The sequence below is a fragment of the Cornus florida genome, unplaced genomic scaffold, assembly GCF_030987335.1.
Source record: "Cornus florida cultivar Cherokee Brave unplaced genomic scaffold, ASM3098733v1 CherokeeBrave_3.0.0_Hap2_Chr09, whole genome shotgun sequence".
NCBI lineage: Eukaryota > Viridiplantae > Streptophyta > Magnoliopsida > Cornales > Cornaceae > Cornus > Cornus florida.
This window is the reverse complement of record NW_026775579.1, coordinates 81,727,311-81,752,812: the sequence shown is the minus strand read 5'-3', so window position 1 is coordinate 81,752,812 and position 25,502 is coordinate 81,727,311. Positions and strand designations below refer to the sequence as shown.

Below are 25,502 nucleotides of genomic sequence, written 5' to 3'. Positions count from 1 at the left end.
TTGTTACATAGTAAATTTTTGTTTAATTACATATTGAATTTTTGTTTAATTTATTACATATTAAAATTTTGTTTAATTGATTAATTTAATACACAGCTTTCTACAAGTTGTTGGTATATAAAAATTGCAATTTTTATTCAACTTATTTTATTATTTTTTACAGAAGCATCGTGAAGGTATTAAATTTTTAGTGGTTTATTCTTAATTTATTAATTTTAAATGGTTTATTCTTAATTTATTTTATTTAGTCATATATGGAGTTTTTATTATGTGTTTTATGTTTGGTTTTAAATTTGAAATATTCTTTCCAAATTAAAGCGCAAGTATTCTTATCTAATTCTATTTCTACTATTAGATATTTAATTGTATTAAAATTGCTCTACTATTAATAATACTTCCTTTAACTCCCTTTAAGTTTCTACGAATCTTATAGTAGTAATTTATCTATTTACCATATGAATTCCTTTATGAAAGAAAAGAAAAATGCATATTATCTTCTCTAATTCTATTTCTACAAATAAATATTCATCCTAGCACTACTTTCAAAAATATTTAAGGTGCACCTTCGGTGTTTGAATTTCAATTTTACAATATGTGTCCATTGTCTAGATTTGTAGTTGCAATGCTAATAAATTATTGTCAAACTGTATTAACAAAAAAAAAAAAATCATTTTCATTTTACAAGTTAACGACTATATAATAATAATAATAAAACATTTATTCTTATTAAAAACAAGTTATCAATTCAAATAAAATAGATAATTTTTTAATAAAATAATTTACCAAATAATAAAACAAGTCACCAATTAAAATAAAATAGATAATTATTTAATTAAAAATTAATCTTTATTTTATTGTAAACTAATTAGATTTCGTTTTTTAAAAAAAAAAAAAAAAAAACTCTCATTTTTATTAAAACAATATATTTGAGCATAAAGTAAAATATATATATAATATCGTATCACGTACTTGACTAGAAGACTATAAATGTCTCGTAACAAATGTTTCGTTTGTGTAGCTAGGACAAAAAAAATTGTTATAAAGAGAAAAAAAATAATAATAATAAATAAAATAAGGTATTTCATCAAAAGAGTAGATTACCTAAAAACCTCCTAAATTATTAGATTTTATCATTTAACTCCTAAAATTCTTTCCAAATTTGACAGCTGATGTACATTGTTTAAACAAAGACCAACAATCACGGTCTTCTGACAAACAATTCATCAATAACATCCCCATTATAAAAGCAATCTTTTTCACAACATAGTTTACCTCTGGGTCCACATCCCGGAACATATTTAAGTCGTCCCAATACCCAAGACATTCATTCGCATACATTAAGAAAATGACCTAGTATCATATGTTGGAAGAAAGCCTCTTACCTCATACATTTCAAACAAGCACAGTTCAATTATGAAAGTCACTTTCCATTGTTACTCTCCACAATTTAGCTCAGATGTATAGTACCACTTGATTTATCTGACAAAAAATGGTCTGTATATAATGAATGATGAAATGGACTGCATACAAGATATTCACACCTCATCATAATTGGAAAACTGAATACAATGTCCCTGTATTTGAGTAACAGGAGTTCCAAAGGTAAAATGTATATATATTTTACATGAAGTTTCAACACTTTCTTGATCTATCATCTCCACACCATTGACCATAATGATTCATAGGATCAAAAACTAAGAATAATGAAACAATGATATTTTGAGAGCAAGGACTAAGGAGTTCCAATGGTAAAATGTATATTTTACATGGAGTTTCAAAACTTTCTTGATCTATCATCTCTACCATTGACCATCATGAAATAATGATATTTTGAGGAGGATATAGGGGTATTGATGCAGGCCACATGCTATAATGTACACAATTCTCCAGTAATCAATGCTGTCAACTGGCTTGGATCTCTTGCCAAAAATTTGCATGTCTTGAGAATAATCCGAGATCAGCACCAATTTGATCATACTCCTTGAGAGCTGCTTCCATCTCCGCTTCGACAGCCGCATCGTCCGAACCATCAATTGTGCCCATTCGTAGAAGGTCAGCATAGTACTTCTCTTTTTCAGGATCATGTTGGAAGGGTTCCATGGCAGGGCCCTGCTAGTTGCAACAGGAAGAAAACTATAGGTGAGACAATGAACTAAAACATACAAATATTTCCCACGAGACAACTTTATTAACTCATGAACTCAATAATCAGTTTCATTTGCCTTCTAATTACGAGGAAACTCAATATAACATCAATCACCACTCTAAAAAGATGGTTCAACATGGAAAAGATCTGGCTTTTCTCTACTACTAAATGCTAAATATGCCTCTCAAATCTCCCATGCCACATTGAGACCAACCTCTCTACATCTATAATTCAAAAGGGGAAGGGTCCAAGCTTCTCCCTCCCTACCAAATGCCTAGGACGCTCCTCAGATCTCACCATACCACATCGAGTCCAATCAGAAGGTAATTACATCAGATATAGCAGACAACCTTTCCTGTATGTACCCTTTTTTAAGGTGCTGTACAATATCCAATTTTGGGTTTATTATAAGCGCCCATTTGGGAGTGCCTTTCAATCACTTGAAAGCACTTTTATTTCAAAAATTGCATTCAAATGTGTTTAGTAACCATGAAAAGAACATTTAATACTTACCAATTTTAGCTTAGTAGAGATTTTGAATGAAGCTACGATTTCTAACTTTTGAAACTACGTTCTCTATTTTAGCTAACTGTTTTTCCTTAGGACAATTTCATCATTTTTAATTTTTATACACAGAAAAGTTTACCCCTTCTTTTATGAAGTTGTTATTATCAAATTTGGAGCGGGGTGGACAAAATGGAGGCAAGCTAATAGTATATTCTGTGACAAAAGAATACCAAAAAAAATTGAATGGAAAATTCTATAGAACGGTTATTCAACCAACTATATTATATGGAGCGAAGTGTTGGGCGTTGAAAAAGTCATAAGAACAACGCATCCATGTTGCGGAAATGAAGATGCTATGTTGGATGATAGGAATTAAATAATAATAAATAAAGAATAAAAAAGATTGATAATGAACGTGTGAGAGGAACACTATGTTTAACGCCTATCTAAGAAGCACAGATACGGACACAGGACACGAACACGATACAACATGGATACATCGATACGTCAAATTCTAAAAAAATAAGACACAGACACGACATAGACACGGGTATATAAATATAAATTTTCATTTATATATCTGTAAAATGAGATAATCATAGAAGTTTAATTACTTCCTAAATTCTGTACTGAAGTTACATAATGATGCTATTCAAATATCAAAAAGAATATGTTACATAATGATGCTATTCAAATATCAAAAAGAATATGTTACACTATATATGATATCACTATCCTATCTTGTAATTATAGTTATATTTTTGTTCCTTAGAGGTTGAACACTATGATGTATGTTCATAATGTTGTTTCCAGGACTTTCGTGTATTTGTTTTGTATAAAACGAAGAGTGTAAGATGTGTTGATCAAGTCTTCGGAATGTGTTGACCAAGTGTCCAAGATAATAAAATTTATTTTTAAATAATGGACACGGCCATGAAGTCACAGACACGTGCTAGGAGTGTTGGACATGGAACCTCATAGAAGTGTATGTGCTTCTTAGGCGCCTATAAAGATAAAATTAGATAAAGTAGACTTAGGTGGCATGGGTCACATTCATCGTAGACCTGATGATGCACTGGTTAGAAGAAGAAGAGTTGTTTGCCTAGAAGGTAAGCGACAAAGAAGGCAACCAAAACTTACATGGAAGGAAGTAATTAAAAACGATTTAAAAAAAAAAAATTCCTATTTAAGAGGAGATATGGTATACAATAGGAAAGAATTGAAAAAGAGAATTCATGTGGCTAATCCCATCCATATGGGGATAAAGGCAAGGATGATGATGACTTGTAAAATTAACAATAGAAGTGTTTTAAAAACATATTGTTATCAAATAGATTAAAAAATATTTTAATTTTGAAATGTACTTTATATAATGTATCACCAAACACCTAATTTGCGTTTTACTAACAACATTTTTTTTGGCAACTCTACTGACAAAAGCTCTTTTATAATTCTAATAGCAATGCCAAACAGGCCCTAAGACGTAAGAAAAAAAAAAAGTACAAAAAAAAAAAAAAAAAAGAGCTTTAGCAAAACGGGAAATAGAAGGTAAGGCTGTGTACATTTAACCGTCCCTTAACCTGCAATGGCAGGAGCCTCTTGCACTCGACTTACCTTTCTATTAAATGCAAGTGACTGAAATATGTATTAAATGATTCATTTCACTTTTGAAAGATCTCAAAAAACTATCTCAATTCAATGGTTAAATGTAGAGAGCTCATAACTCTTGTTTAGGGATGGCAAAACACACCGCCCCATCGGGTACCCGCTTCGCCCCACCCCGTTTAAAATGGTTATGGTGGTTAAATGGTTTTGGGGCAGGAGTAGGGGTTAGGATTCAAAACCCGCATAGTTGTGGGACGGGGATGGGGAAAGGTCTCCCCGCCCCTTTGATAGTGATAAATTAGAATTTTGTCCTTATAATTTATTTTTATATTCAAAATTATAAAGTATATATTAAGTAAACCCTAAGTTATCCTACCCCAATTACTAGACATTCTTTTGTATTATTTTTATTTGAGAACCTCTATGTATTGTAATCTCAAGTTCCAATTGAGTATTTAAATCTTTTTCTTATCCACACGAGAAAAGGAATTATTACCATTATTGAAAATTGGTTTCATTATTTCTTTTTGTTAGATTAATAATACAATTACAAAAGTACTCTCCTAAGCCCGCCCCTGCCCCATTCCGTTTAATAAATGGTTTTGGGCGAGAATTGGGGGAGCTTTGCTAAACGGGGATGGGGTTGAGGTTCCCCACCCCAAACCTCCCCGTTGCCATCCCTACTCTTGTCACAAGGAAGCTCTCTTGATGGCATTACTCTATTAAAATAACTTCCAAGATACATCAGGGAAGCAACTAGCTTTGGAGGTCCCATTCCTCACGTTTACCGTTGTCCCCAGACTTCACTCTTTCAGCACTTGCTTTGGAGGTCCCATGCCTCACGTTTACCGTTGTGCCCAGACTTCACTATTTCAACACTTGTATACTTGACAAATAGTAAGGCGTGCCCCTGTCCTTGTCTCCAAGTTTGTGATCCACCGATTCCCTGAGTGACTCTTTCTTACTGCTGGAGTCCCTATTTCTTAAAATCCCTATCAGAAGCTATTCTTATTCTATATGGCTATATGGAGACAACAAACAAGCACAACTTGGCTACAAGTAGAAACAACATCATACTCATCATCAAATCAGAAAGTAGAAACAATGCTTTAAAAAAATAATAATAATTAACAGAAAAAATAGAAACAAATACTGTGAAAAGATTACAAGGATAATTTTCTTGTCATAGCCAATCAGAATCACTATTTTTGCAACAGTAAATTACTCTTGCAGGAAAAAATATATATATAACCTACCATAGGTACTGGAAAAAGTAAATATTACTGGAGCTCAACAGGGAAGGAATTTTATACTACCTGACACAGTTCAGCATAATGCTTATATATCTCACTGCTTTCATCTTGATCACCAAGCAACGAACCACCATACCAACCATTGGCTTCATCTACTGAGGTCATGGCAAGGTATCTGGAAAGTACATTAACAATACATTATTTATCAACTACATACCCAAAGAATATACCATAGAAAGGAGTTGAGATATAGCAACAAAGTAATACGACTACTCTTGTCCCACTTTTTAATATATAATATTGGAGAAAAATGAAAAAAGAAAAAGTATGAAATCCAAACCAGTGCCTTTGCCTGCAAAACTGAAATATAGTTTGCTTATAACTTCATAACCATATTTCACATAATATCTATATTGCTATAAATTGTTTCATATTTTATTTAGTATAGAAACCAACCAGATCTGCAAACAATCATCCTTGCCTTTATCTTATCTGAATGTGGGTGGTCACATGAGCTCTTTCTCTCTCTCTCTCTCTCTACCCTTTCATATTACAAGTCAAGACTTCTGTTATATTTGAATTTTTCAAAAGCATTTCTAATTACTTCTTCCCATTTTAGTTTTGCCTGGCCTCTCCGTCTTTCATATATGCAAAGCAATCATCCTTTATTTGGTGAGCTAAAGTTACTAAAAGCTTGTGAATTACGATCTAGATAATGAAAGAAGCTTGTTAGTTTTGTAGATGGAAAGGGGTTAGAGTTTTATTGGTTCTTTAGTGAAAGGTTGCAAGAATTTCTTTATTGATACGAAGGTTGCTGAAATTTCAGAAAAGGTTTGCCAAAACTTCTGGACTTTAACTCTTATAGATATATTGTGTTAAGGTAAAGGTTTAAGGTAGAGAATGGATAAAGTTTATGCAACTAAGCTTTAAAATTATGCACATAATTTTGATTTTTTTAATAAAAAAATTGCAAAGTGTTAAGAGGAATAGGAGAAACTAAATAACAATCGCTTCAAGATTCCTTAAGCATCACACTAAGGTTAGAATTGCATCACACAATCCTCAAATAATACAAATTCATAGAAATATCCTCTAAAAATGTCCTCCATTGACAAGAAAGAGTTAGACGCACATGAACTCCAGATTCTGACAGGACCTGAACATCAACTTTTGAAAGTATTGACATATTTTTTAACTGATACAGAACATTGACTCCTAATATTAAAGAAGAAAAAAACAAATAGAACAGACTGACTGTATATACACCTAAAACAAACTAAACTAAAAAAACACCATTGCAAGAGGTTTCAGGTCCATCTTGCTTGAAACCTTAAATAATATATAAGATTACCTTTGAATTCATTTTATACCAAACAAGTTAAAGGGAAATTTTGTAGGAGTGTAGGGGCATTAAAAAAGAAACAAGTATGTCACATTCTACTGAAATGAAGATGTTAAAGTGGATGATAGGAGTGACTAGAAAAAAAAAATTAACCAATCGAAGTGTGAGGGAAATTAGGAATAACACCTATTAGGGAAAAAAAGAAGAGAATATATACTTAGGTGGTATATAGAATGTTGGCCCCTTTAAGAGCCCATAAGAAAGGGAAGATTAGTTTGCATATAATGTAAGAGAAGTCGAGGCCAACCAAAACTAACATGAAATGAAATAATTAAAAATGACTTCAAAAAATAAAATATTAGAGGAGACATGGCGTATAATAGAATAAAATGGATAAAGAGAATTCATGTGGCTGACCCATTCATATGAGAAAAGGCCAAGGATGATAATGATGATGAATTTCAAATTTTTTTTTTTTCCTAATTCACATTTTATTAAAACAAGCAGCTCAAACAGAATACAAGAGGGATCACTCTCAAATAACTAATACAAGATAAGTCACTCTTCCAGATCACCACCCAACAACAAAATTCAACTGAATCAAAATCAAAACCCACAAACAAAAAACAAGATAACAAGAAAGATATCCACAAGTACAAGAGGGATCACCGTCAAATTCGTTTTCCCTTGGACATCTTATGGACTACATCACAATGTATCCTAATTTCAAGTGTAATCTTTACGATAAGCCAACCCCACTACGCTTTTGTTAGCTATACTTTACAGCATCCAGCAGAACATAGATGTGCTGGACAGGTGATGATGGATCTGCCATACCATTTCTTGTTTGATGTATGATATCGAATACATTTCTTATGGTTCACTAGAAGCCAAGGACTCAAGGGGGGCTCAATATAATTTGAGGGCTTAAGTGAAAAATATCGTTTTATTCATATTTTGTAAAAAACTGCTACCTTCAAATCCTTGAAGAGTCCCAAAATATCCAAAATATGTGAGAAAAAGTGAGTTCAGATGGAGAAGTGAGATATTGAGGTTGTAATGAGTGGAGAAAAAAAAAAAAAAAAAAAACATTGTAACAAGAGAGGAGGGAAATGGAGAGTCTTGTGTCTGTAATAAGTGGAGGATAGAAATAAAATAAAAAAAGTCACGTTGTAATGAGAGTGGAGGAAACGTTATGACGCAAGAGAAGGGGAAAAAAGTGAGGAATAGAAAGTTTTATTAAAATGTTTATTCAATAATTTATACTGCTTGTTTGATGATAGAGAAGAAGAAAAAATGTGGAACGAGGGGGAAAAAAAGTGACATAAAGATAGAAATTAAGAATTTTAATACAAAGTAGAATAAAAAAGTTTAGAATGAATTAAATTCTTTTGGGTCCACTATTAAATATCTGCTTTTGGTTGGGGTCTAACAATATAATTAAATAAACATTTTAGAGAGGTAACAATATAAGGAAATAAAAATTTTGGGGGGCCTTAGGCGACCGCCTAAGTCAGCTAAGGCTCCAGCCGGCCCTGCTAGAAGCCAGACATAGAAGTTAAATGTGTTGTAACATTTTCAAACCTCTTAACACTACTTTCTCCATAGAGGTAAGTATTATATTTAATCTTCAGTCCTATTTTTTGTTATTGTCACTCCACCTTTACTGCACTCTCAACAGATTTCATATCAACAATCACTTTTTTTCTATAAAAGGAAAAGGATAAATCAGGAAAAATGGTATACTATTTGCAGATGACACGTAAATTATATCCGTAATTTAAGTAAGGTAAGCAGAATTTAAGCCTCTGGCTCAACTTATCAGCCTTCCAGTTAAGCCTTCTGCTGGCTTCTAATGAACTATGTAGCAGGGAAGCATGCTAGCTCAGCTCAATGAAATCCTAATAAACAATGAACATTAAACATATCTCTATCTTGGGACAAATGAGAATGGGTTTCAATAGAAATACCTTTCAAAGACATCCTGTTCATTGGCATCACCAATAGAAGAAAGCCAATTTAGGTCACAGAAGTCATCTATTTTTTTCTCCTCTTGAGACCCTTCATTGGTAATTTCTTGTGCAGCCACTTTGGGAGCAGAAATGTTGTCCTCAAACTTCCTCTGTCCAAAAAGCCAATTTGGAGTCTTGAGCTGTATTTCACTGCAAAAAATATGTATTATGTATCAGCACTCACTGATAGAATTTGCCCACATTATTGAACTGTAGAAAAGCACTCCAAATACATAGCTGCAAGCCTGCAACAAACAAATCTAGTTCAGAAATGGTAAAGTTGATATGAAAATTGATGTTTCTGTGTTTGTTCATCAGCAGGGAAAAATTAATTTGAATACCACCAAGGGCTTATAACCCAAATGGTACCTTCTCTTCCTTCCAAATGGATGGTTGAGGGCATGGGACAAATAGGTGTGTGAGAGTGTGATTTACCTGCCGGAAATCATAAATAAATAATTTAAACATCTCTTTTTCTAATAGAATAATAAATTTTACGTATCTTTACTTGGCTTAGTAAACAATCATAAGCCAGCAGAGGGGGGAAAAATCAGATTTCTCCTCAGTCCAATTAGAACTTACAGTAACAACCTTTCTGTGGAAAATAAAAAACACAATACTATTTTTCTTGTCTTGACAAGTAACCATTAAAAGTGCCCAAGGGAAAAAAAAAACCCATGTGTACACCAAGCATGTAAGTGCTAAAAACTCAAAAGGCCTAAACAAACTCATATAATATTTATAGAAGAGTCCTAACGAAGCCCCCTTAAACCGTAAAAACGAAAAGATATGCATGAGATTATCACCAAAAAGATGCATGTTAGGGAGAGACATGGATTACCACAAGGCATGAGTGGAAAAGAACATGTACTATGTATATTAAAAATGGGGCTCAGGAAAATCTTTACAAATTTTATAGCAAAAGAGAGACCTAAAGAGGATATAACTTTATGTAAATACAAATATCACTGCTATGCTTTAACTAAAAAACTGCTAACATGAAAAACTGCAGGGTTCTTACAATATTTATCGAACATGTCAGAGCACGGAGGAAGAAAAGGAAAAAGAAATACACAACTAACATTCATGGAGATAATTAGACATAAATATATATATGTGTGTGTGTGTGTGTGTTCAGAATAGGATACTAAACCAATACACACACAAATATATATATATATATATATATATATATATATAAAAGGGAGATAATTACACTGCATCTGGTGCCATTCCAGAATTCCCAGGTTTTTGATCTGCAGGTTCACTGCAAAGCCTTACACTCTTTATTGAACTGCATGTTTTGTCTATCAATTTATCAAACGATGTCAACTTCATTCGCAAAAAGTCCTCCTTGCAAGCTGGAATAGGAGCAAGAGTGGTTCCTTCTCCTACAGGCTTAGCATCAGCTGGGGAACTACAAATTGGAATTAATAACAAATACGTATAAATATATAATGATACAAACAATATGTAAAAGGAACATTGGGAACTAACAGTTGAATCTGCACATGTAAGCATCTACAAAGTTTTGTCTACATGAGTGCTTAAACAATCTATGTAGTTGAATATAACCATGTCTAGCATGAGGGGATCTGGTGGATGCCTATAATTTTATTGAATATTTGAATCTATGGGAAAATGTGTTTTTGTGTATGTATTAGAACATTAACCCAACCCTCCTTATGGATGTATAACATAAATGACTAAATTAGACATAGAAAGCCATCCCCACTTCCCAGTCTGGGGCATTGGGTGAATTAAATTAGTTACTTACCTAAAGTTTAGCAATATTGGCGCGAAGAGATTGCCTTTAGTCTTAAATTAACATTCTCAAACTTGAAAACCTGAGCTCGTAACAACTTCTACTTATGTTTAAAAAAGGGATAAAACAATAACTTCACATCAACTTATAAGCTAATCAACAGCTCCTACCTACCATTCTCATGGTTAAGTCAGATGAGTCAAATTAACTTGACTTACTGATACAATAAGGGGCCAAAGATCTAAAGTACATTCAAAGTTTACCAGTTAATGGGGACAAGGTCATCTCCAATCCCAGATACATGGAGATAATAATCAGAATCCAGTTCCCAAAGTGCAGGTTTTCCTTCCTGAGGCTGGAAGTAACCCAGAAATCTGTAAAAACCACCAAAAGAAGATGGATTGAGAAGCATGAAAAAAAGCATCTTAAATTTGCTTCATCCTAGTTTCCCCTACCTACCACTAAAAGAAGATAGATTCAGAAGTACGATAATAGTGAAATGTTAAATTTGAGCATCCTAGCTTCCTCCTGATTCAACCCCACTAAGAATAATAATGAGTAAATAAATAATTATAACTCTGTGAGAAACAATGGGGGGAGCCACTTGTATTGTAATTTTAGTCACATTTTTTAATGGTATTTATAGAGGAAACACAGAGACTCCCAGAAGATACAAGTATACAAGAGGAGAAATTATTACAAATTAATTGCATCTTGCTTTTCACCATCAGTATAAGCATTGCTGTAGTATCGCTTGATAGATTTTAGAAATTCCCTGGACTGGGTTGTAGCTTTCCACTTTCCCTGTCTCTCTGGAAACACCTGGATTCATAATAAAACCACTGGTTGAACAATATACCCATAGTTTACTAGTATCAACAATTTATAAATATTTTGACAGGAAAAAAAAAATATTATAAGTCACGAAAGCATATCGCAGTATGGGAATATACAGTGTTGTGAGCTGCGGATCCACCATATTGCTGGGCAAGTGCATCACCCATGCTTTGATACATATCCATCAAAGCCACAGCAATGGTACTTTCTGCATCAACTTTGGGCTCGTTTGTCAAACCCATTGCACGGAGTTGGCGGCCTAAAGCTGCTAGACCATAAGCATACTGGGCAACATTTGTACGATCCAAGCAGTCAATGCAATTAGTGCGCAAAACTCCACTTTGAAACTGTGGTGCTGCACCACCATAATTATTCTTCCTAGTCTGTTGACTCCTATCAGACTCCCTATCTTGTTTCATCAAAGAATTCAGACTATCATTACTACTTCCAATCCTTGCAAGGTCCCCTGAATTAGGTCTCAGATCTCTAAGAGAAGCATCTCTGGAAGAAGTAAGAATGAGCTGTAAGACACTAAAATTATACGTTCACGTCCACAAACTATATGCAATATGCATAGCACAAGATTCAGCATTGGACAACCATTCTCAATATGTACTACATGGAAGAATGCATTGAGAGATATCTCAATATATTAGGACGAAACTAGTTGAGTATCAATTTACAGGGCCCCCCAAAAGCACTCATCAGCAGAAACAGTGAGAAAGAAATTCAGATAGCTTCTATTACAAAACAATCACAACAAAATAAAAAATATTGGTTTTTTTTAAAGGTACAAAATTTTGGTATTTTTCAAACACTAAAACCACCACAATGAATATACATAAGTTAAAGCGAGAGATGTGGTACCTCCCAGTGCTTGTTCGACTGAGTTGACTGGCTTTCCTTTTAACAGTGGCAGGCTTCCCACTATAATAGAACCCAGTTAAATCAAGTGCTTCACTCGCAACAACACCCAAAACTGCCAAAACTTTGGCAGACTTGCTTGAAAAAAGAAAAGAAACAGAATAGTTAGCCCAGAGGAAAGAAGAGGTTTATTGCATGCCATGTCACATGCTTACCTCTTTGCAAACTTGTGGAAGTCCCAGTGTATAAATTTAAGATGATTTTCTTCTGAAAGAATCTGGTTTAGATACCCGACCGCACTAGCAAACTCACGCCTTAGCATCATTTCTCGAGGCCTTTTCTCAACAGTCTGCAATTTAACATTTAAAAGTAAGCAAACACTATTACAACTTGAATGATACTAAGCGAGGGCTTCGACATCTAAATTCAAGATTAATGTGGCCCAAGTCAACCCTCCCTTGACCTAGAAGAGAATATCTCTACATTTAAAATAGGATGAGCATTGAGCAATGAAACAATAACACCACACAAGCAAAAATTATTCAATTAACTAAGGACAATCAATTTAAGGAGAAGCAAGTTAATATGTATCCTACTTTCATCCATATAAGTATTAGAAGTCATATAAGAAAGCAACATCCATCACCCACCGACACACATATGTATATGTACACAATGTAAAATATGAACAATTTCCTAGTAAAAAGTGGTGCACAACATTCAACTATGACAAAGTGAAATTATAATTAAAAAAAGAAAAGAAAAGACCATGCACGCTCAGTAAAAATAAACACTAATGAAGGAATATGCCACAAAATGAGTATGTTAGATGGATGGAAGGACAATGGGCGACGAGATCATAAAGGACACTACAATAAATGAATGCATCAGTGAAAATTGGTGATTCTAACTGCTGACAAATATCAAATTTGGCTTCAATAATATGGGGCTCTTGTGTGTGTGTGTGTGTGTGTGTGTGTCTCATAGTAGAACTCCCAAATTTAAATAGCAGTCCAATCCTGTTCCAACCTCCCAAATCAGAAATTATTTGTGCAATTTCAGAAGTTCAAAGTTTCAACCATGCACCAGCAAGTTAATCAAGTTCTAGCTGCCGTTACCATACCTGGAAAGATGCAACACGTAACAAGAAGTTTCATAACAATGTGTTCTAAGAAGAGATTTAAAATTCTAAATTCCAATCAGATGGAGTGCCACCTTCATCATAACTGGGGTTTCATCTGTCATTTACTAGCTTCTTAGAACATGATAATAAGTAAATGTGTGGAGACTTGAGCAAACTCAGTTTGATACTTTCAGGTTGTAAATGGAACATAATATTGGCAATACTAATAATCAACGTTAAATTTGCTAGAATGGAACAAATAACTCGTAATTTTTCTAGTCATTTCTTACTTGAGTTGACAAGCAAAAAAAAAAACATACACAAGTCATTTCATAATACACATTTGAGTCTCAAAATATCTTAAAGCAGAAATATGCAATCACTGCAGTTTAAACAAAAATCGACAAAACAAGTGCCATCTATTAGATGTCCCTCACTGCACACTTGAATATAATTTTAAAAAATTAAAGCAGTGTATTGTAACAGATAAATAATATGTCAACCATACTTGCTTAAATGAGAAAATTACACCTTAAAGAATGCCATCAAACATCACAAGCTTCAACAAATTCAATATGATTATCAATCAGTTCCAAAATAAAAAAAAAATTATCATGCAAGGAGCTCCAAAAGCCAAAGGAGTATACACTGTTGCTAGTCAATATTAAAAATAAATTAGAAAGCAAACCCTGATCAGATTAAGCACAATAATAGGATTGCCATATCTCTTTGCCAGGTCTTCGAAATGCAGTTTGGTGGCTTCATATGTAGGATCATATCTTTGCACTGAAGTAAAAAAAGGAACAATCACAAGTTTATTTGAAATAGGGTAAGAAATAGAACAATAAACCGAGGATGCAATGCAAAAAAATTGGTGACAAAATAATCAGGTGAATTTTTTTGATTGTTTTACAGATTATATCAGGTTTAGGACTGAATCTTGAAACTTCTTGTGACCAGAAAAGGGGAATTGAACCCCGCATTTGCACAACAGAACTCATTTTTCCTTTGCATGATCCAGCTTCTTCATCTAGGATGATTTGTTCTGTTTCAACATCATTTGCAACCCTTCCACGATCATTAACTCCCCTTTTCAAATAACTGCATCCACAGAAACAAACAAAACAATGAAGCCACAGAAACACAATTACTTTCACTTTTATCCCAATATATATAACAAACTCTGTATTAAAGTAGGGAGGTGAAATCCACACTGCACTTTTTTTCTTTTTATAAAGAAAATGACAGAAATGTCTCTAATCTCATAAATGTTTGATTCTCTTATTTATGAAGTTGGAGACAATAATGTCATTTTTCTGGAAAAGTTCAGTGCATTTATTGAAAAGTCGATATCACCTCCCTTAAAGTATGGGAGTAAACAGATTAAAAGTTATTTACATACTCTTCAATGTAAAATTAGTGAAAATTTCAAAGAGGAAAATATGGTGTGATATGGTATGAGGTAGATATTGTTCAATTCAGCAGGAGTCACAAGGAAACTAATGAATCCCATCCAGGTCTTTCCCCTTTTTGTATTGGTTCTCTACAATACACTTGTTTTGTGGTTAATCAACAGTAAATCCTAAACACCAAACCGTCCTTTCCAAATGCCCATACAACTGTACTACGAGGGATGTGGCTTTACCCTTCACTCATCAACCCCCTAACTCCACAATGTCAATGAGACTAGGCAATCAAAGTGCTGGACCTAGCCCCTATAATAAGCAATCACCGAAGCACCAACCCAAACAGGAGGAGATACGAAGGTTAAAGTGTCACTTTAGTGTCTGATTCATTCAAATGTTTGGTTCCATTTTTTATTTTTTTTTATTTTACTCTCACCACATAAACACATTTTTTTTGTTCTTAAAATCGCTCAACTCTTATATTTAGGTATAAATCAAAAATAAAACCACAGACCAAAAAAAAAAAAAAAAACAAAATTCAAGATGTGCACAATGCATCATTTAGGAAACTAGTATATTCCAACCATTCTATAAAGACAAAGGTAAAGGCAAGCATCAAAGCCAGATTCTCAATGACTCAAACCCGTGTAACAAATGATAAGAGATTATAACAGCAACTAGTGGCAATTATAATTATAACAATAAAAAGATGATAACATAATTATAACTCTTTCTATATTGTACCTAGCACGTAATCCATTTACAGATTAGGTCAAAAACCTGGGAAAACAAGGATTGACAATATAACATAAACAATCCAAAGAAATAATCACAATGGAGAACGAAAAAATGACAACAGATACAGCATAAGCAACCCAAACTTAGATCCACACTTCAAGTCAAACAAACAAAACTGAAGAAAAAATAGCTGAAAGAATATGCTGCATAACAGTAGATTCAATACCTGCAGGTTTTGAGCCTAGAAGCTTTGTGAACACAAAATACATTAACAATGTGGGTAGGGATTTGGGGAGAAAACCATAGTTAATTATTTTGATTTAAAACATGTGGATTTAAAAATCAGTTTTAAATAAAATATTTTTGTTTTTTGGCCATTAAAAGTAGAAACATGAAAAAGACTAAATTCCCAAGAATGGAGATGGGGGGCTGACCTGATTTGTTGATCTTCCTCCTTTGGTCTTTCCCTGAACTTAGAACATATGAAGAAACCCGAAAATAAAAAGAAAAAATGCAGCATAATGAAAAAGGAGTCCTTCCTTCATAGAAACAATGAATTATTTATGGAAAATGCATGCACACAGGTGCCTGTACATAATCTTGTAATTTTATATCCACATATATTTAAGGAGAGGAAAACAAACATTTTGAAAATTTTGAATGCTCACAAACTCCTGCAAGCAGTTGCATATTGTGCAAGGCATAGGACATTAGCTTAAGGGGAAAGAGAAACTGGGCATGAACTCCAAAAAGTGGCATTTAGACCCAAAAACATTCATGCATCTCTATAATATATGAATATGCACGTATGCAAAGTATCACAATAGGAAAACAAATAATTGGGCACACACATATTTGCACGTGTAAAATTTCTGAAGACACATTAATAGAAAGGGAAAGAAAAATTGGGAAGGTGCTATAAGAAGTGCAACCTGCAGTCCTGCTCAAGTATGTGGTCACCCAAAAACCCAATGCTAGACCACATCAGGTCCATAATGCCCCCATAAGATCCATATTGTCAAATCCACAAATACGCCTCCATGAAACAACTGCTCTATGATGCTAGGCCTTACTGGCCAAAAAAAAAACTGCCAAATTTACTTTTTTTATTATTAGAAACATTGATCAACTCAAGCACTATGCATCCTATTTCTCATAAACCTCACAGCATTTTGTCATGCCTTGACATTTAGACTAACCATAGCAAAGAGTGCGCTGAAACAATAATTAAGAAGCCCCAGTAGTAAAATTCTATGCTTCCCAACTGAACTCGTTTAGACTTGATAAAACACTGAAGTCATTCAAGACTTACCAAAAACTCATAAAGAATACTAAAATTTTCACAGTAAAATATTGAGTTGTTAAAAGAACTTAATAAATAAAACTCAAAATGTAAGTGACAAAGGAACATGAAGAGTCGATGACTTATAGTGAGTTGTTTAGACTTGAAAAACACTGAAGTCATTCAAAACTTATCATGTTGGTTTAATGGGGGAAGAAATTGGCACTTAATGCCTGAATCCAGGAGTAAGTTAATCAGTCTACCTAAATAACTATACCAAACGCAATAAATTTCCAACTCAATCAAGCCATTCTCAGCTAACCAGTTTTTCGGCTTCTCCAAGTATATCCTCTAGGGTCTCCAAACCAACCTTATAATCTCATTTAATATAAGTCCCAATTTTATCTTGCACCAGTCTTTCCTTATGTTCTTTTCTTTTTTCTTTTTCTAAAAGCAAAATAAAGAAGGGAATGGTCAGGAGTGCAGTTCTTCACCTGCTACTGCAATGGGTCAATGATATAAGCCCCTTCACTCCATCAAAATTGGTCAGAACCTAAATGGTGCCCTGTTTTCCAATCACATACTTGAGGACATTGTAGATTTTTTGGCCTCTTTGAAGGCTTAGTGGTTTTTGCTTTTTGTTGTTCCTTTGGGATGCGCTCCCCTCTTGAACGTTTTTATACAATTCTTACTTATCAAAAAAAATATATATATATATATAATTAAAAAAAAAAAACAATAATTAAAATCATGCAAATACATCATTTATTACAGTATTCATATTTGATTAGATGCGCGCACGCACACACAAAAAAAAAAAAAAAAAACCACACTAATTGCTTCACGAATTTTAGCTTTAATCCATTGTCCCATATTCACTTTACAATGTTCTTACACTTTTACTATGCAGAAGAGAGAATGTATTGGCTTGTGATATACACAATCATTATTTTTTGGGCTTATATTTTTATCTAAATAAGTTCCGCTTTATTTCTCTAAGTGTATCCCTTTGGTTACAAAATTTTACAATCTTCCAATTATATTTATGAAACATTTGACAACAAGTTTTTTTGCTATTATAATGAAGTTCTAATTAGTTAGTCGACAGGTGGGTAAGGCAGTAAGGGTGAGTTTGAACTAAACCATAACTATGAGTACAGCTGCGTGAAACATAAAAGAGTAATGATGAATCATAAAGGAGTCAACAATTTTATTTTACCAGAGAGTATTAAGGCCACGGACTTGTAAGAGCCACTCCAAACAAATCACTGGAGCTCATATGATAATAAATAATTACATCACGGAAAATTTTGGAAGCTTCTCCAAAAACCATTTCAACTAATAAAAAATAAGGGCTAAAATTTCATCTTCTGTGATATTTAGCCACTTAATTTATGACAGTTTAAACAAGTACTTGAAAAGCTGGCGCAAGTGAGAAAGTGTAGAAATCAAAAGCTTTTGGATGCCATGCCATTCAGTAAGCAAACAAGAAGTTGTAGATAATGTAAGGTGATTTCAGAAATCAGTAAACTGAAGTTACTTAAACTAAATCATACCGTGTGCCGGCAAAATGCCGAGATCGTCTAGAAACCAGAGAAACACTGAAGTCTCTTCCAAAGATTGAAAGCCGAATCTGCAATAATTGAATTCAATAGGATCCACATGCAGTATGTATCGCACAATTGATATATGCTTTACAATAATATGATCAAGCAAACATATATCATTTGCTCTATTGTAGATATATCTATATATATTTATGTTCATAATACATACATTTACTATGCATATATATACACACAACAATATATAAAAGTGTATTAGTATGGCAAAGTGTATGCCCCATGGAAATTTTTTTGTGAATCAAGAAACCCTATTTGACTAGTTAATATAGTTTACATTGTGAGTAAGTTACTGGACTCCAATAACCTAATTGAGCTTGCATCTAAATAAGTTATGAATCGGGTGAGTTGTATTTCAGTAGGAGATATTCTCTGTAATAAACAAATATTCTCTTCAGACTAGTGGATAAAGCAATGCACTAGATTCAAGCGCACCAAAATTAGTCCCTTAAATATGTTATGATATAGGGGTGAGCTGGGTAGCCCAGTTGGTAGAGGCACTTCCCAAAGTCGTGTGGAAGCCTAGGTTCGACTCACCCCATCCTCCCCCTCCCTCCCCCCTCCTTGCAAGGTAAATATATATGTATATGTTATTAATTAATTATAGAGATAACGAAGACATCCTTATCAAACAAATTAGAACAAACAACAATAGATGGATATCCCTATTATGTTATTTCAAAACCGAACCTCAACTATCACATAAATAATATATCAATAACACTTTTCTAAGAAAAAATTAATAGGAAAAGGCCATAAAAAGTTTTAATGAAATAATAAGATTCTACCATCAAATTTTTTCTGTTAAATTGGTCCTTATAAAAACAGTGGAAAAAAATTTATTGGCGAATTTAAGCATTTTAAAATATAATCACTGAATAATTGCATTTCAATGTTAAAAGTGCTTCAGTATCCTTTCATTAACAAAGTAAGAAATAAACCCATATACTTTGCTGAGGATGAAACCTGGGGAAAGAAAAAAAAAAAAAAAAAAAAAAGGGAGAAGAAGAAAGAAAGGTAATTTACCCAACCAAGGAGATAACCATTTCACTTCTTCTATATAATTTCAAGAATTATTACCCAGAGAACTCATTTGAAAGCTATTACGAGCGAGAGTCTCAAAATATAAAAAAGAAGTGCCATAATACAGTGTTGGCCCTCATTAATCAAAGGTGCTTGGAGGGATGAACTGAATACAAACCTAACCTCGGCATTATTTATTCAAAGTGGTTGCTTTCAACTCAAGCCAAAGAGATATAGTGAAAAAAATAAAATAGCATATTAAGACCTCCAACTCTCTAAGGAACCTTACTAAATAAGGTAGATCCTTTCGGGCCTAGAAAAAAGAGAGAAAGGATTAAAGAAGAAAAGTTAGGAGCATATGCCATGGTTATTTTATACGAGTAAACAACGAGGATAAAGAACTAGAATAAAATTGTTTAAGTAGCACTAATATTCTATCAAGTCCACAAAAGATGAGATGAGAAACCAAAAGACGTAACCAGTGGAGAAAGTAAGATACCTGCTTAAAATTCCCATGAACTAGCGCAATTGTCCAAATAGTATTCATGCATCGTGATCGAATTGCCTGTGTTAAAAAAGCATTCCACACAAACATATTCTCGTATGGCATCCCTTCCACACCCATTGACAACACATTTTTTTGTAAACTTTGCATTATAGGATATGTATAACTGTAGAAAAAATCTTTTGTCAAATCGACACTGGATAGAAGCTTCTTGTACCTGCAGTTTAGTCAAATGAATTAAATAAGAAGAACTGAAAGATTTTAATGATCTGTTACTAAACACTGTCAGATGGACACAAACAATCCACATTTTAAAACCAACAGAACCACATAACAGACCTTTATTAAGATTATATTTCCCACCACATGTTACAAACATAAAAATGTTAAATGAAATTTAAGAGCATTCCTAGAGGTTCCATTGGAAATGGTCCTTTTATCAGTTGGTACACAGGACAGCCTAAAAGCTCGTAAGTTGTGTATATCTTGCCCCCACGCATATAGCTACACAAAAACTCCATGTTGAAACTTTCCACAACAAACCAACAGGATCATAGATCACCCCTGTTTGTGTGGTTCGCTCTAGCTACAGCATTCCCACTTTTATTATCACTTCTTGTACTGTCAAGAGCAATGAACTGTGAAGCATGCAATCGTTTATACTATTTCAGTTTTCATGTATACTTTAAAATATTGACGAAGTGAAATACATAAATGATGATGATCTTGGCCGGCTAAGAAGCACGAATACGTATATGGGACACGGATGCGGAGACACGACAAATCATACAAAATTAAGACATGGACTTGGCCAGGATACGACGACTACTAAATATATCTTCTTATGTATAACATCCTGTATTTTAAGTGTAATACTATTTTTCAATTATAATAGTTTGAAAAACTACAAAAACGAATCTACTCCATAACAACAATAGTCATTGTGTTTTAAACCAAAAATTTTAAGTATTTTATACTATGACCACTATATGGTCCATATAATTAAAAATGTTCATAGAAATCATCATATTTACACTTTAACCTATTTTTCTTTTCGGAAACTTTCTTAAAACCCTAACAATGCAACACACGTGTCAGACACGTGTCCATGGCATATCTATGTCGTGTCTGCATTGTGTCCGCAAATTTAAAAAAATAAAAAATCTAGGCATGTCTCCGACAAGGGTTCTTTGACTTTTTAGGCATGTTTGTGCTTCCTAGTTGGTCGGTCTGGGTATTATTTAGTCAAACCAATTAGCTTCCAAGTCCCTTAAATAGTGTATTAACCTTTTGTCTAATTCCTTGTTAGTTTCATTTCTTTGTTCATCAAAAGGTTTTATGCAGTTGGTGCTAGAAAGCTTAGGTAGAAAATAAAATATATAATTTCAATTGTTTCAGCCCCTCCCACTTAGGCTTAAATACCCTTCCTTTACAGCTTACACTAACTTCTAAGAAAAAAGTTAAACCACAACACATGCGCAGGACAAAAAATGAGTTCAAATAAATAAAATAGCTCAAGTACACTGAACCAGAAAAAAGGAGAAATTTCCCCGTGGTTCAAATTTTGACAATTAATTTTCTTTTTTCAGAGAACTAAAAATTTTGTACAAAAAATACTTGTTTGGTTGTCAGTTTTCTGAAATTTGTTTTCTGAATGTGAAAATAGTTCTCTATTTTGTGAGTTCTTGAGAATTGTTTTAAAAAGCAGAACCAAACAGGCGCTTAAGGTGCTGGAGTAATCTTTTGAATATATTAAATAAGCGGAGAGCTTTTTAGAAAAGAATTCTTTTTGAATGAGGAAGGTGCTAGAACTAATCTAAATTTGAATGCTCAATCAAGCACCGGAGACTTATGGACCAATTATGCTCCCAAATATCCCTAATTTAAAGAGTTTTTCTTGGACACATCATCACCTTGGTGGTCTTTTCCTCAAACAGTCAATTGCTTATTTTACTCCTGGTTGTTCGCTGTAGGTTTCAAGCACTAATTGATTACTCGCTATCACATTCATAAGGCCTTCCTCTTCCGACTTGCATTTATATCCTCTATGATTAAAGGTTTCATTTCTCGTCCACCCTCTCTCCCCTTCCCCAACCAAAACAAACAAGAAAACCAAAAAAAAAAGAGGTCGTATGGGAAGTGTGACCAAATTCATGTACATTTATACAAGGAAATTTTACTTCTAAACACAGCTATGTAAGGCATGGAAAACTAAGTCATTACACTCTGCCTTCACATTATAGCATGGACTAAAACGTGAATATAACTCAATGCATCAAATTAATAATATATATATATATATATAAACAAATGATCTGATAATTGAAAGGTTTTATTAAAACTTGATTTTGAGCACATCCATATTCAAGCTCTCAAGAGTTTCATGACAATAAACTACCTCAACAAAGTACTCACGACATGACTATGACTGGAAGAAAAAGTTAAACCCAAAAAAAAAACTAGTGAAAATAATATATTTGTGGCCATAGATTTGGAAAGACAATAGACTGTATTTATTTTCAGTTTACCATGTGAATGTTAAATAAATATGTTATATAATATAATTGCACATGCAAGCGCACACATACATAGCAAAAACCAAGCAATCATTGTGCCAAAGAGAAAAAGCGGATGAAATCAGGTTAGTTATGCAATGCATGATAATTTGAACAGCCATGGGTAAATGAACCAAGGCCCTCTTTGGTGCTCTTCATGGCAACTGTGTATACTAAAATTAATAAAGAAAGAACTTACAGTTCATAACATCAGTTTTAGAATACTACATGTAACTACAGAATGCCAAAATATGGGGCCAAAGAACACATTGAAGTACCTCAGCTCAGTTTTAGAATGAGCAACATCAGTTTGAATCGAGACATGCGGAATTGAAATCAATTGGGTCTCATCTATACCATAAATTGCATGACCACAAATGCATCCGATTTGCCGACGCTTTGTCACAAGAATCAAGTAATATGACTCCAAAAATTTAATGCAACCTAAAACAAAACAATTGAAACATAGTTTAGATTCAACTAAACACAAAATGTGGCCAAAACTAAACACAGAAGGTGACCAAAACTAACCAGCTATGCCATAAACCTTTGCCACAAACGTTAACCCTCCGGTGGCACGATTGCCTTCGGCAATACGCTGAAGCAAGCTCTTGACTTCCTGCGGCGTGTAGACCACTGGGTCTTCGCTGATATTGAGATCAGACGGTTCCATACGATCGATCTTCAACACTCTGAAGAATCTCTTGTTCCGATCACTCCCAATCAGATAAAACCTCTACTCGGGAAAGAACACAAACCAATGTAAATTAAATCAAAAGGGTTTTTTAATAATTTACATTTGTATATTGATTACACAACCAAATTTTTTTCATTTTACTTTCCTTTCGAGGGCATTTTCTTGAGAAACAAGCACGAGATTGAAATTCTTTTCTTACCGCTTTGGTTTCGTAGAGTCTGAATTTCTCGAGCGAGTAGGAGTTGGGATCAGTTTCGGCATCGTTTGCTGGGTGGATTTTGGCGGAAGAGTTGGCGAGAGGGGGTAAATTTGACGAAATCGGCTTTGAATTCTCGGATTTCGCCATTAAAGTTGAGACTGTTCTGATGTCCGGAGTAGTTTCAAGGCGTATGATCTCGTTTCTTTCCCAAAGTGCGGACTCGACCGTGGCAGAAGAATATTTTGTGGACTTGTTATTTAAATTTCTAGGTTTTTTTTTTTTGGTAAAAGATTTCTAGTTATTATACATTCAGTAATTTTTTCGCTATTTAAAGTTTTTTATTTTTTATTTTTTTTTTGGCAAATTACTTTCTCAACACTCCTTATTGATATAGTGGAGGATTTATTTATTTATTAAATGGGGTTGAGTTCTATTATACTATATATATATATATATATATATATATATATATATATTTTAAAGAACCCATCGTTTTGAAGGGAAAAGATTATATATAGTTGTATATAATAAATATATACATTTTTAAAATATTGTTGTAAATAAATAAAAAAAATTACAAAATTATTCCTAAAAGGAATGACATTGTTTTAAAATTAAAAAAATATGCACATTTGGATAATAAATGTGAATATGTTATGGTGTAGATGAATGGAATGTCAATTTCAATCATTTTATTTTGTATGCAATTTAAAGTGAGAATGGGCATTTTATTCTGTTGAAATGAAAATCTATTTCATAACTAAACTTATGGAATGGTCATTTCATTCTGAAGTAATTTTTTTTAAAAAAAATTAACTTCCCAACAAACCCTTATGTTCCAAGTTCAAAAACCACCACAACCACCATTGCTGTCTTCCATCACTATCACTATCTTCCACTGCGATTGACTTTTACCACTACCCACTGATTTCCACCGTCATCGACTTTCACCACTACCACCATCTTCCACCATTACCACCGTCGCCACTGCCACCACTACCTACTAGCACCGCCATCGCTTTCCACCGCCACCGCCACCGCCACTGCCTTCCACTGTTGCCACTGCCGCCGAAAAATTATAGAAAAATGTAATTTTGTTAATTTATTTATTACTAGATATTTTAGAGAATTCAATTTAAATTTTATTCTATTCTAAATTTTAAGTTGGTCTAACTAAACATTACAATTAATTATTATTATTTTATTACACATATTCGGATTCGCATTCTCAAACCAAGCCCACTAATGGAACTCCTAATCACGTGAAAGCGCACACAAATATGGAGCCCACTTCAAACATATCTCGTGATGGGCTCCTACTCTCGTGAACTTTACACGAACATAATAAACCGACTTGAAACATATCTTGTCTCGTAATGAACTTGAGAAGATATGGGCTGCTGCCAACATACCAGATCGTTGATATGCCCACCCTATACTCAACAAAAATGCACCATTCAATGAGGACATGAACAAAGCTTATTACACTAGCACCAACACCTCTTGAAGCATATGTCTCATATGGACAAGGCTTTGGTCAATTTGTTCGTTAGATACAAGCTGGGATATTTGGCCCAATTCTTAAAGTGAGTTATATAATTTAAAAGTTTTGATTGATTATCTTTATCAAATATAAAAAAGTTAAGAGTTTTACTTTCTTATATTTTGCATACATGACCAATCAAATTTAGGTATGACAATTCACTTTAAGTAATGAGTCTGAGAATTATATATATTTTTAAAATTTAATTCAGAGTAAATTGTATTGACAGTACTTGATGTCTCGATCAATGCCACTTAGATGTTGATCAACATATTTTTGGATAATAACAAGGATTCAAAAAATTTCATTGACACCCCCTCCACACGCAAAATGACCATTTAACCATTTGACTTGTCAATAGGCATTAAATTTACCAATATAACCCTTTCTAGCTAATTTTTTGAACCAAAAATAGCCTCTCCATCTCAAGCTAATACCCACACTTGCCACCACCGCACCCACAACCAACACCCCTCTT

General features: G+C 33.5%; 1 protein-coding gene across 1 annotated transcript; it reads right to left on the bottom strand.

Moving 5' to 3' along the window:
* Window positions 1–1,521: 1,521 nt before the first annotated feature.
* LOC132274644 (phosphatidylinositol-3-phosphatase SAC1) lies at window positions 1,522–23,735 on the bottom strand. The gene is given in 17 exon segments (XM_059775966.1): window positions 1,522–1,944; window positions 1,947–2,109; window positions 5,575–5,686; window positions 8,824–9,015; window positions 10,082–10,282; window positions 10,894–11,004; window positions 11,331–11,452; window positions 11,584–11,968; window positions 12,335–12,469; window positions 12,547–12,680; window positions 14,143–14,240; window positions 14,368–14,555; window positions 18,437–18,513; window positions 20,025–20,247; window positions 22,864–23,029; window positions 23,117–23,321; window positions 23,482–23,735. Coding segments are annotated over 17 exon segments (2,736 nt in total). The 5' UTR covers window positions 23,629–23,735; the 3' UTR covers window positions 1,522–1,867.
* Between the last annotated feature and the right edge of the window lie 1,767 nt (window positions 23,736–25,502).